Raw genomic sequence first — 12,731 nt, forward strand, 5'->3', positions numbered from 1 at the left:
CTGCTGCGGATGTCCCGAAAAAGTGAGGCCGCACATAGTGTGTTCAGCGCAGTTCCTTCGCAGCAGTAATCGTGGAGGCGATGCAGCGAGCAGTAGGGTCAGCTCTGGGAGCTGGGCAAGTGAAGGCTTTTGTGAGGCACAGCAGCGAGGGTGAGCTTCCCAGGGCTGCAGGCTAATTCTGTTAGTCCTGACCTGCTTTGCCGATATCCCGCATAGGCGCTACGACTCTCACCCAATGAAGTCACCATGTATTTCTGCGACCCTCATTCGCGGGCTCCCACACGGTCACACCATCCGATCACGGTCCCTATCGGTCTTTGTCTCTGCGACCAAGCCTTCACAACCTGCAATGACTTTCTTGGCCGCGCCCTCAAAGAAGACCTCATTCCAAAGAGCCTTTCTTGGTAGTTTTCTTGGTGTCTTTCTTTGTATCTTGGACGTTTCTCCTCGGCATCAAGGATCATGTGAACCCATGCAGCACGTTGCGGAGGGTGCAGCAATCAATGTCTGGGAGGGTGACATTTCGGAAAAGCACAGAGGCGCGACCAGCCCGGCGGCGACGTCGGCCACAGCTGCCGATCCACGCAAAATTGCTCTTATTGCAGTATACGGCAAGAACGAGCACGATAACCAACAGGCACGGTTTGTGATCCCTACTCGTAACTCCAAACAGTGCCATCCGGTACGTACCTCGACGCCGAACCCCACGTCTGCACGTCTGAGGCTTGGATGCGCTGCATTCGGGAGCGAAGCTGCGGCTCGCCTGCAGCCAAAAGTGCTTGTCTCTGCTGGCCGCACGAACTATTTCACAGTCTTCTTTGCCTCAATGTGTTGCATTGATCTCGCGATCTAGTGGAATTTTCTATACGTTCTATTGATGCGACTACATTTGCTGCCATAATCATCCTCTTTGTCCGCGGCTCACGGCACGTAGACTGACTAGCAACGCGTGGACAATGCCTTTAAGAACATGACGTTCGCAGGAATGAAGATCAGGGACGGCCGAACGCCGCGTGTGACCATGAGGATGAACTTTGCAGTGCCATGAGCCGTTCCTGTGACGTTTTCGACGCTGTTTTTTAAGCGTGGCAAGACATCAATTGTGACAGTCGGCCTTTCGCGCAAAACTTCGTCCTCGCGCAATGTCACTGTGCAGTGTCGGACGCGTGGTGTCGTCGCTCCGTCTGCCCGTTCATCGGCGGCGTAGGCAGCGAGTTCCGTCAGCAGCTGGGATGTTTCTTGGGATCATCCACGTGAGTGTGTTGGCCTTCACCGACCGGCCTTCCTGCGAATCGTGCAGCTAGATGACTATGTTAGTTTTGGAAAATTGGCGGAGATGACGGTGGGGCGCACAGGAAGATGTTCTCTCGAGCATAGCTCTGCTGGTCAGGGTCATCCAACACGTCTTCGACCAGGAATTGTTTCTTCACCGCTTTCAGGAAGTGCATGTCGGCCCTTCGTCTCCTCTTGAAACAGAAGTAGCACACTGTGTTTGGGCCGATCAGGTCCTGCAACGTCTGCTGGAGCAACGGAAATGCGGGTTCAAAGTACACGCAATCGGCAGCGAGCACGACATCTGGATGCTGTGGAATGCCCTCCGGAGTCGCGCCTCCCCAGTCGTAGACGGCGGCCGTCACTCGATCACCTAGGGCATTGAGCGCGATATTCTGCTGCATTAGGTCGTACATCGTGCTCATGTCGGTGATGTGGATGACAGCATTTGATCGACAGCCTGCGGCGACAGCCAACCTATGGCAGTCAACACGTGTGGGCATGATGTCGCCAGAGAAGGCTGTGGTCCTTTCGCGCTTCTTACCCAACTAGTCCGCCGCCGGCACCCAATTCGACGCTGAAAGCACAAAAGGTCAGCTGGCGATGCGAGTCTAGACACGAGCTGTGGGATGACGGCAACAAACATTGACGATGCAGTCCGTATGGCGTCCTGCTTTCTCCGCAAGATGTACTTGGTCAGGATCATACCAGCTGGCCAAGCCTGGCCGCCATTGCCTTTTGCCAGGTCCTCGTGGAGGAAGAGAGGAGGCGTCAGCAGACCATCGAAGTCGACGGATTTCGTGGCTTTGGGTTTGTGTTCTGGCGATGTGACCAGATCCTCTGAGAGATTGAACTCGGCCTCAGCATCAGAGCCGGGGCTCAACAGAGACGACATATCGAGCGTTTCGAGACGAGGTTGTGATCGTCGGGCTGGTGGTGGGTGTCGTCCCTCCCACTCGGTCGGCGGTCGACTGAGTTTCCACAAGTGCCTTCTGGGCACGTTCTCGGCACGTGCTTGTCTGGTCTTGACTCTATGCACGTCGCTGCATTCTGACAGCTCCAGCGCGCGCGCGTAAAAGTTCTGCAGTGCGAGAGGCAGCGTGCGGAAAAGAGTGGCACTTTCTAGAGCGCGCGCAGAAGTCACGGCACATCCCACCGCGACAACACCGTCGCCGTCGCCCATCTGCGGCGATCGCTCCGCTGCTTCGCCGCCTCGTATCTGCCATGTCCGCCGACAGCGACAACAACAGCGACATCGCACCGGCAGACGACCGCGGTGGTGTTCCATGCAGCAACGTGGGGCAGTCCAGCCTTGCCATTCTGCTTCATCCCCGAATCCCAGACTTGTTTCACGCCGTCTTCCCAGTCACGACTCGCGACGCGCGAGTGAGAGGGAGGTGTGCCCACATGCCGACCCTGGGAGGCCGCCAGAAAATCGCGCATCTCCAAGGCCGTCGCCGTCGCAGCATCTTGTCCCGTCGCGCGCCAACACGAGCGCGGAGCAGCGCCCTCCTCGATCGCATGCAGCACACCTGATCTCGCGGAGAGGGCGCCAGCAGCAGCAACAGCCACTGACACCTCGCACACCGGAAGATCAAATCACCATCGTCGACGCGCTACACACCAGCTGCAGTCTAGATCGCGCTGGGCATACCACATACAGACATCCCGCGGCGCACTGCTCGTCAACTTCACCTTCGAGCGATGTGCGCCGCTGCAGAAATGACGTCCCGCAGCTCGCTGTGGCTTGGAGCACAATTGGAGAGAGCTCCAGACTGTGAAGCAACGGTGCCAAACTCACCATCTTGTACCACCGTAGCGCCATCTGGTTCCTAGATTCTCCGTCCACTCCAGCTCGAGACCTGTTGCAACAGCCTTTTCACATGTCAAGCCTTGCGGCATTGCACTTCTCCATGGGGTAACGATCTTGTCTGGACTTCACGCCATGAGTACGTACCACAAACTACTGTGTGCCTGAGGTTGACTACCTATCGTGTAGAGTGGCTGTGGCCGTGCAACAGAGTCACTGCGGTGCACGGCTATGGTGGGCAGTCTGCGTTGACTCCTACTTCTCCTTGCTGACAGGCACAGCGTTGGTAGCTCGTCGTGGCTATTCAAGCGTTGGACGCGGCTGCTTCAGACGTCAGACTAATCATTTGGAAATTGCTGAGGCATGAAGAGAAATGCTATATGGTGAACTGCACAAGTCCAACAGGTAAGCAACGACGGCAACGTCGCACGAAGGTCAAGTATTGAACGTACCTTTCGTTGTGGCTGGTATCCCTTGCTTCGAACACAAGACATTCTTCTCTCATTCTTTCGAAGCCACCACCCAGCAAGGAGATCAGATATGGCCACTTTACGCGCAAGACGCGCTTCTACGCGTGCCTGGAAGATGAGCCTCCTTGATGAGTCTGGAGAAGTCTTTCTCGCTATCTCCCAGCAGTCTACAATCAACACCGGACTCACGACAGAGACTGCTGGGGCCTGCTGCGAGAAGGCCGAAAGGGCAGTGGTGAGCTGAAACGGCTCGACGCAGGAACATGGCACGACTGGTCGCGCGAACGCTTGCAGGGGTTTCATGCACCTTATGTGCCCTTTTCACGACAGCTGCAGCAGTCCCAAACGCAGCGTTCCCGTTCAACTCCCAGGTACCAACAGTCGCGCGTGTGGGCCAGCAATACAGCTTCCAGATATCCGACTCCACTTTCGAGCCCGAGTCCTCGACCTACGTCTACAGCATCTCGCAACAGCCAGCATGGCTCACAATCGACAGCGCAACAAGAACACTGCAAGGCACGCCCGGGACGAGCGATGCTGGGCCAGAGACATTTGTCTTGACAGCAGCGGACGGATCTGGAGCGGCGCAGATGTCATGCACATTGGTCGTTTCAGCAGATCCGGCGCCACGATTAGTTGGAGATATTAGCGAGCAGCTTTCAGAAACCGCGAACCTGTCGAGCAGTATGCCACCAGTGGTGACACTGCTTCCATCGACACCATTCAAATTCGACTTTGAGCAGGAGTCCTTCATCGATATTGTGCAACGCCAGCTCTACTATTATGCTACTCTTGCCGATCACACGCCCTTGCCATCGTGGCTCAAGTTCGACGCTGAGAAACTTACATTCTCTGGAAATGCGCCTGATCTCAGCGCGTTCCCTCAGTCATGGGTGATCAATTTGATTGCTTCGGACGTTCCTGGGTTTTCTGGTAGCACCGCATCTTTCACCATCGCTGTTGGTACGCAGCAACTCGTTTTCGTGCCAGAAGAGCAGGAGTTGAACATAACAGCCGGAAAGGATGTTAATATCACTACGCTACAGAGCGAGCTCTTTCGCAATAATGTGAATCTCAGCCCACGGAGTCTGAGAAGTGCTATCGCGGATACGCCTTCCTGGCTGGCCTTCGACTCGTCCACGCTTGCGATCACGGGGGAGGCGCCGGAAGACTTCGAGACAGGAAACATCACCGTCACCGTGACAGATGAATTGGGAAACACAGCAATGGCTGTCATTAATCTCATAGCTGGAAAGTCGTCGTTTTTCAATGGGCAGATTGGTACATTGTTAGCACAGGCTGGGAAGAGGTTCTCGTACCACCTGGACGACTCATTGTTCAACGAACAAGATCTGGACATCAGTGTTGAACTTCCAACTGCAGCTACCTGGCTCAGATTTGATGACGAGAATCGCGAGCTGACCGGCATGGTACCTTCGAGCGCTCAGGCGGCAACGTTACGTGCGACCATCACTGCAAGGAGCGGCGCTAACGATGAAGGCCAGTCACAAGTTTTCACGATTGACGTCGAGGCTGCCACAAGATCCAGTACTACGAGTGCTGTTATTTCACCGACCAATACTCATCATGCAACGCCGGCCGCAGCTGCTGTAGACCAAGAGAAGCCACCTACTTTGACTAGTGGCGGCATTGCAGCGATCGTACTCGGATCCATTGTCGGAGCCTCTCTCCTGCTGCTGCTTCTGTTGTGGTGCTGTCGGCGCAAGCGACGGCAGGACTCTTACGTGCAGAATTCGCCTAGATCGAAGACCATCTCTAAACCGCTGGCCCCGCCACAGGGCGAGGACATCGTACCAGCAACAATGACTGATCTAGATTTGGAAAAGGCTTCCGAGTTGGCTCGTGTGGACTCTCACGCCCCTGTCCCGCCTCCGAAAAGTGTAGAACCCCCTCCGCAGATACATATCCATGGCATACCGGAAACTCGCTCCTCATATTTCAAGCGCTTTTCGCGGGTCAGTCATGCTTCTTCGTTGGGCGATGGCGAAGACGCTATCAGAAGAGATGAGAACATACCGGAATGGGGCGCAAATTCTACCGCTCTGCACATGCCGCACGACAGCTTCTCTGTACCCACAGAGATGGCACGACGAAGCACGCATCTCAGCGATACGAGTCCGAGTAAAAGAGCTCAGATAATGCACAAAGTGCGCGCACACAGAAGAAATCGAAGCAGCGTCAGCTTCAAGCGGCTGAGCCTGGGACTTGGCATCACAGGTGCGGGTGCTGCTGCTGGCGCTGGCGCTGGAGTGGCAAGACACAGTTCTCGGAATGGCAGACTTCGGCACCGCAAAGCCAGAAGTAGCTTGGGAGTACTGACACCTACACGAGAAGCAAGCTCTGCGGGCTCGTTCAGGACGATACGTACGAGCATTCTCTCCGCTACGCCTTCTGATTTTCCCGAGCCCGGCCCATCGAGACAGTCGTACTCTGCTTCCGCTCCGGTACTGTCAAATAACGGTGCGAGCGTCGAGCTTGATCCCAAAAGGAAGAGTATACGGATGGTCGCGCCAAGCAACAGCATACATGCCTCCGAACGTGAGCGACCTTTGGTCGATAAGCGTACAAGCTTCCTCGCAAAGCGCCGTGGGAGTGGACATATGCAAAGCATCCTGTTCTCCAGAGGCACTCGCTCCGCTTCAACCAGTCTGCGCCGAAACGATTCTCAATCTGTCGAAGCCAGTGTGGCCGGGAGCGTCCGTCGTGCGAACAGAGGCACTTCAGGATTGGGAAGCAGAAGCGCGTTGCCGAGCCAGAACACGCTCACGAAGTACTCCGAATCGTCATCTATTGAACCCAGGGGACATCTTGACTCGCCGCATCGTGACTCCAGACGATTTAGCCAGAGATTGAAAAACGTCTTCGTTCCTGGATTCCCTCGAGCCATCACGCAGTCAACGCTTGGCAACGACGAAGACGGCGTGCATCCGGTCAGTGGAAGGCAGACGCCGGCCGAACGCAAAAGCTACGCAGAACTCGAAGATGAACAGTGGATTGCAGAATTGACCAAGCCGCGCCACGAAAGAGACTGGGTCCGTCCTGGCGAATCCAGTCCATTGACAGCTCCGGCTCCGCCTCCAAGCCTCGCTGCCACAGCGCAAAACAGCCGCGCTGGCACTCCCTCAGCAACATCTGGCGCATCTCCGTCACGATCGGAACGTTGGCGAGAAGCACAGCAGAAGAGTGCTCGAGAACGATCTGCTTCTCCCTTATCTCAAAGTCACGACCTCAATTCCTCGCCTTCTGTCATTCGCAAACACAGACAACCAGACTCAGGGAAGAAGAACCGCATGTCCGCACCCATGAGTCTCGTCTCTGCGGATAGTATGCACAAAGGTCGTCCTCGGATCAGTTATCTCGACAACACATCGAATATGCCCACAGGCAGCACCCACGAACACGACTTTGCCACAATGGCGGGCAGTGAGAGGGATGATGCAAATTGGGTCACGGACGTGGAGTCTTCTTTATCCAGCAGTGAAGACGAAATCCGAGGGACGGGCTTGGTTATTCCGCCTTTGGGAGGAAGTGCGAGGAAAGATGGAACAGGGAGGAGTGATTGGACAGGGACAGCATTTATTTGAGAGGTAATGAGATATGAGTAGTATACTTATGAGGATATGAGAGTATGATTTATGATATTCATTTGGCTTGAATCTCACGCTCTCTGATAGGTCGTGTGAACACGATTCTTTTGAGAGGTAGGCTGGTGAGCGCTGAAGCGCTCGCTTTGCCGGAGAGGGAGGCGAGTTCTGGTAGTGATTCGCTGACTGACGGGATTCTCGGGTTCTCCGAAAGATCTCAAGGGTGAGCTTCCGCGGATGAGCTAGCCTGGTGAGCATACACGCGCTCAATTTGTCAGAGAGCGAGCTGCTTTTCGAGCGAGAAATGGCTAATGGACAGTGCTCACAGACGAATTCCACGGACGACATCTAGCTGGTGGGCTAGCCATGCGGGCACACAAGTCTCCCATTTATCAGAGAGCAAGCTGCTTTTCGAGCAATAATTCGCTAACGGAATGTGTTCTCAGACGGACTCTACGGACGACATCTAGCTGGTGAGCTAGCCCTGTGGGCATCCAAGCCTTCAGCCTGTCAGAGAGTGAGCTGTTATTCGAACAATGATTCGCTAACCGACAGTACTCCCAGTCGTAGTCCATGGATGACATCCAGCTAGTGAGTTAGCCCTGTGGGCAATCAAGCCCTCAGCTTTTCAGAGAGTGAGCTGTTTTCCGAGCAAAAGTTCGCTGATGAAATGTGTTCTCAGACAAAAGTCGTTGAAAGCTCTTTGGTGATGGGTGAGCTGGTGAGCACACCAGTCGGCAATTCATCAGAGAATGGAACTGGTATCTGACCAATGCTTCTCCGACGCAAGTATCTTCGGACTAATCTCGTTGATACGGTCTTGACAAGAGACAAGCTGGAAAGCACACTGATCAGTAGTATGGGCGGGAGCGCGATGCTTTCTGGTGACAACATCGCTGACTGGATGCTCGCTCAGACGCAAGGCGTCGATTGGGTCTTTGAGGTGGGCTCAGTTGGGAGGCACAAAAGCAACTCTCGCGCCAGAGAATAAGAGGATCGATGCAAAATTCATTCGTTGAGGAAAGATATTCTCTGAAATATCGTGTCGACGCAATCTCGCCGGTGGGCCAGATTCGAAAGCACACCAACGAGTTCCGTGCCAGAGAGCAAGGGAGTTCTTGACCTAACATTCGATCAGGCAACTTCTTCTCTGACAGGTCTCGCTATCATGATCTTGCCGAGAGGCAAACTGGTGAGCCCACAAGCCACGGTCTCCTTGGAGAGCGCATGGTTTTCGATTGTCGCCATTCTCGCTAAGTCAGTTCCAGGAGGTACTCTCTGACGAATCTCGGCCACACGACTCTGCTGAAAGCCACGCTGCTGACCATACAAGTCGTTGGAATGTCAGAGAGCTGCATTTTGTTTCGCACAAATTGTTCTCATGTGACCGGCGCAAGACAGTTTCAGAGACATCTCATACATGCAAAGCTGCTCAGGGGAAACTTACAGGCTGTACAAGCCATCCAATCTGGTCAGAAAATCCTTAGAATTGAGAATGAATCGTGAGACTTAGAAGTCCATGTAAGGCACTCTCTGGCACGACTCAGAGACGCAGTCTTGCTGAGATCCATGCTGCTGGCCACACAAGCTATCAGCTTGTTAGAGACACCCCAATCTTGAAACATAATTCGGTGATAAGTTTGCGATAGGAGGCGCTCTCAGATATATCCCGAGGAAATGATCTTGATGAAAATTAGACTGCTTGCCACACAAGCTGTTATCTCGTCAGAGAGACTTCAATCTTGCAATAGAATCCGGCACTAAGTCGATGGTATGAAGCACTCTCAGATATGTCCTGACAACAAGATCTCGATGGAGGATAAACTGCTTGCCACACAAGCTATTATCTCGTCAGAGATGCAGCAGATTTTGGGGTTTCAATTGTGCTAAGTCCGAGATTCGTAGCGTTTTCTGAAGTTCCGTAAGATAACGATCTTGCTGGAATGGAAGCTGCTGGCCACACAAAGGAGCGTCTCAATAGAGGGGCCGGGGGTTCGACGGACAAATTTGCCGAGTCAATAATACAAACGTTCGAAGGCCTACGATTTTGTGGAAAGTGACTCGAAGAGCCGACCACATCTATCTGCGAGTCTCTCAAATTGGTCCACAGAAAGTAGAAACGTAGTATTCGTTTCGAACTTTGACTCCGCCTACAAGAGCAAACGCTGAAACAAAAGTATTTTTCTACGTGCTATATACAGCATGCTGCGCGTCCTCCTATACACGCGGGTTAAGATTTTGGTGCTCCGAAATCAGTAGCTGCTTCTCTCCCGGACGGATCACATCATCGGGACCAAGCTGTACTCCACTGGCTATAGCATCCATTTTCTCCGGCTTCGCGAATTCTACGCGGTAGTAGATGTTCGCGCCCGAAAAGGTCAACTCCAGACGGTAGTAGACTTCGTAGAACTCTGCTTTCGCGCATCTCCAGCAAATATGGTTCTTCTTGAGAGCTATCGGCACTTGACGAGTGCGACATGTCTTGCAGTATCCACGGAACCACTCTTTTAACTTCTTGCCGGGTATTCTATCTGGTTGTTTCCACTCGAACTGCTCTTGGGCTAGATCCGGCAACGTGATACGAAGAGCGGCTCCAAATTTCTCGATGCCATCGCGGAGTTGATCGCCGTCGTTTGTGGTGAAAATGGGGCAAATTTCAGGTCTCTGATTTGCCGACCAGAAGACTTGTATCAGGAAGTCCTTCTCTCCATCCAGCGCTGGAACACATCGGAGCTGCCAGAACGTCTGTCGAGTGCGAGGACCTTCTGGTACGATTGTTCGCCAACCAGCTTTGGCATACTTGTCGCTGTAGAATTGACTTGAGCGAGCCTTGTGACGTTGCGGCCTGGTCCGAGCAGCATCGCGGTGGTTCCCGAACAACTGGTCAAGATCGGGATGCTTGTCGGATTCGTAGACCTGATCTTCAGAGATGCCGAAACTGTCTGTGACGGGCAGATATCTCGTCTCTTTACCAGCGTACTTCAGCAATGTACCAGCAAGGGAAGGCGAGGCTGTGAAGAAAGTAAATGTAAGCCAGGGCTTTCCTGTACCAATTTCGATGAATGACCTGATGTCATTGAGGGAACTCTTTGTATTTCGCTGTGGAGCAGAGACCATCATAACAAGACCAATTTGCTCTTCAACACGCGCTCAACGCGATTTCCACCATAATGCGAAGTCTGTGCAGTGACTATGGTAAAGCGGCAGTCATACGCTGATTCTCCAACACAAGCAATCTTCTACTCCCGTGGAGTAGGATTGAAGTTTTCCTCAGCAATCTCGTCTTCTTCCAACAACACAATTACATGCTCGGCACCAAGATCATTTCCCGGCAGAAGTCTCTCCGACTCATACGCAAAAGCGTTGTTGAGTGCTTTTTTCGTGTATTTCGGCTTGGCCATCTCCCATCTCACCGAGATGCGCTCAGGAGTCCAACGCAGAATCACACGATAAGCAATAAAGTACACGGCCGATGTACCATGACTCTGTGGCTCGGCAATGAACCCAAGACTCCCGAGGTCGGGTAGCTCAACAAACAGGGGCGGGCCCCATTTCTCAATGCCGTCTTTGAGTGTATCGTCAGTTCCAGCTACCATGATCGGACTATGCTCTGGACGCGCGTCTCTAGACCAGTATATCTGAAGTGCAAGCGTCTTTTCGTGAGGTTCGACAGTTCTCTGCTGCCAGTAGTGTCTTACTGGCTCTCGATCGGTGGCGGGAAGAATGGTGCGGACACGACTCTTGGCAAGGTAGTGCACGGGGTCGTGAGGGTCTTTTCCAATGAGGGCCTTGTTTGGTATCATGGTCGCAGCCCGGCGGCGGGACGGCCTCTCGATTGATACGAGGGCCAGATCTGGGTGCTTTTCTGGCGCGAAATCTTGCTCTTCTGAAAGGAAAAAGCAGTCATCGGAGGCCAGGCTCCGTCTGGCGCTTTGATGGTACTTCAGAAGTCCACCACGCGCAACAGCGTGGACAAATCCTGTAGGAGTCCTCGCGCCTCGCTGTATGTCGATCTTCTTGTGTGCGAAGGCCGCTTTGAGTTCCAACATGAATTGTTCGGATTGAGCGAAGCCCCCTACTACCACCACAGCGCGAACACGATCGTCCAAAAGCTGATTTACCAATGCGATATTGTTCTCGATCACGGGCTTGGAGAACGCTGCAACTTCGGTCCTGCTCAGCGTTAGTAATTGAGACATACAGTGCATCGTATTCGTATGACTCACTCGTCGAGAAGAAATTCAATGGTGTTTTCTGGCCCTCTGACACGGAATTCTTGTGGCCAAAGTGTGCTGGGACTAGAAGCTTTCTGCTTGATGTCCTCGAAACACTGTTTGGCAGTTGCATTGAACTGAGCTCGGGAAAACCCCAAGGCAATGGCCGCATCCGCTGTAGACATACCATGTACCGTTTGAAGTTGGTCTTCAAGCCACGAAAGAAAGCACTGGTTCACGTATTCGGAGCCGCAAAGTCCTCCGAGTGCCGTTCCCACTGCCTTGAGTTGCAGTTCCGGACCGGTGCTCGAATTCTGTTGCAGCTCATATGTGACCAGGTCACTGGTGCCCCCTCCTGCGTCCAAGAGGATCATTCGATCGCCTCGTCGGTACTGAGTGCGTCCATGTAACTTGATGCTGTGTGCCCAGAAACCAGCCGCCGCTTGTGGTTCGAAGATGAGTTCAACTTCGTTAGATTTCAGACCGGCCCATTCGGCTGCTTTGAGCATTGATCTGTTGCCGGGTGGAAGCCACATTCCTGGAACGCTGATGAAGACCTTCTTGGCCATACTGCGAGCTGACTATGAATTAGTTAGCAGCAGTTTTGAGAAGCCCTGCAGATATCTCAAGCTTACCTCTTCGTCGACTTCAAGCTTGAACTTGATGCTGTCCACAACATAGGCCTCCACTCGTTCCAGTATAACACGGAGATGCAGAGCAAGTAAGGCGACTTTCTTCACTTCCAAGGTGGCATCTTCCGAACAGCCGAGCCAAGCAGGATCAAGCTCGTCCAGCCTGTCTCGAGCCGTTCTTGCAAAAAGCGAGTCTTCGAGGGATCTTGGGTAGAAAAGAAGCTTCAAGTGTTCAATCACCTGATCGTGCCTCAGTTCCTTTCGTGCCAGCATGCGCTCCACTTGCCAACCCCAATAAAATCGCCCCTCGTCATCAAACGCAAGCTTTTGGGGTACCGCGGCAGCTTGTCCATCGAACTCGAGATCGATGATGTCCTCATCTTTCGGCGCTTGATCGGCAGCACCAATCCGGAAACATCCCTATAGCTCGTCAGTGAACATCATGTGAAGAAGTTTCTGGGAAGTGATGGAGAAACGCAGTAAACCACGTTGAAATTGACAGGCAGATTACATGCGCAAGGTCGCATGATGAAGTGAACGGGCGCTTACATGTAGTTTGGTGGTGCCATAGTCAACAGCGACATGGCGAACCATTGAATCTTGCTGCTGAGGGCGTGCGGCGTCAGATTGACGGCGCGAGCGCTGCGGACGCTACGTGATGTTAGCCCGGTCGAGCACTGAGCTTCAAAACGATGACGGGGATCTCGAATGATCACGTACCGCCATGG

General features: G+C 53.4%; 4 protein-coding genes across 4 annotated transcripts; 1 reads left to right on the forward strand and 3 right to left on the reverse strand.

The window, feature by feature from the left end:
• Window positions 1–1,313: 1,313 nt before the first annotated feature.
• RHO25_006487 (uncharacterized protein) lies at window positions 1,314–2,167 on the reverse strand (the record flags this gene model as incomplete). The annotated part of the gene is made up of 3 exons (XM_023597312.2): window positions 1,314–1,749; window positions 1,817–1,849; window positions 1,917–2,167. 3 exons carry the CDS (start codon window positions 2,165–2,167, stop codon window positions 1,314–1,316), a joined length of 720 nt encoding a protein of 239 aa, XP_023452857.2.
• Window positions 2,168–3,815: 1,648 nt separating this feature from the next.
• Window positions 3,816–7,157, forward strand: RHO25_006488 (uncharacterized protein; the record flags this gene model as incomplete). The annotated part of the gene is made up of 1 exon (XM_023597313.1): window positions 3,816–7,157. One exon carries the CDS (start codon window positions 3,816–3,818, stop codon window positions 7,155–7,157), a length of 3,342 nt encoding a protein of 1,113 aa, XP_023452856.1.
• Window positions 7,158–9,374: 2,217 nt separating this feature from the next.
• On the reverse strand, window positions 9,375–10,277 carry RHO25_006489 (uncharacterized protein; the record flags this gene model as incomplete). Its single annotated transcript, XM_065602792.1, has 1 exon — window positions 9,375–10,277. The coding sequence occupies one exon, from the start codon at window positions 10,275–10,277 to the stop codon at window positions 9,375–9,377; it is 903 nt and encodes a 300-aa protein (XP_065458864.1).
• Window positions 10,278–10,396: 119 nt separating this feature from the next.
• Window positions 10,397–12,729, reverse strand: RHO25_006490 (uncharacterized protein; the record flags this gene model as incomplete). Its single annotated transcript, XM_023597314.2, has 5 exons — window positions 10,397–11,330; window positions 11,384–11,952; window positions 12,007–12,423; window positions 12,553–12,654; window positions 12,724–12,729. The coding sequence occupies 5 exons, from the start codon at window positions 12,727–12,729 to the stop codon at window positions 10,397–10,399; spliced, it is 2,028 nt and encodes a 675-aa protein (XP_023452864.1).
• Between the last annotated feature and the right edge of the window lie 2 nt (window positions 12,730–12,731).

Source organism: Cercospora beticola, chromosome 4 (genome assembly GCF_033473495.1).
Source record: "Cercospora beticola chromosome 4, complete sequence".
In the NCBI taxonomy this organism is placed as follows: Eukaryota; Fungi; Ascomycota; class Dothideomycetes; order Mycosphaerellales; family Mycosphaerellaceae; genus Cercospora; species Cercospora beticola.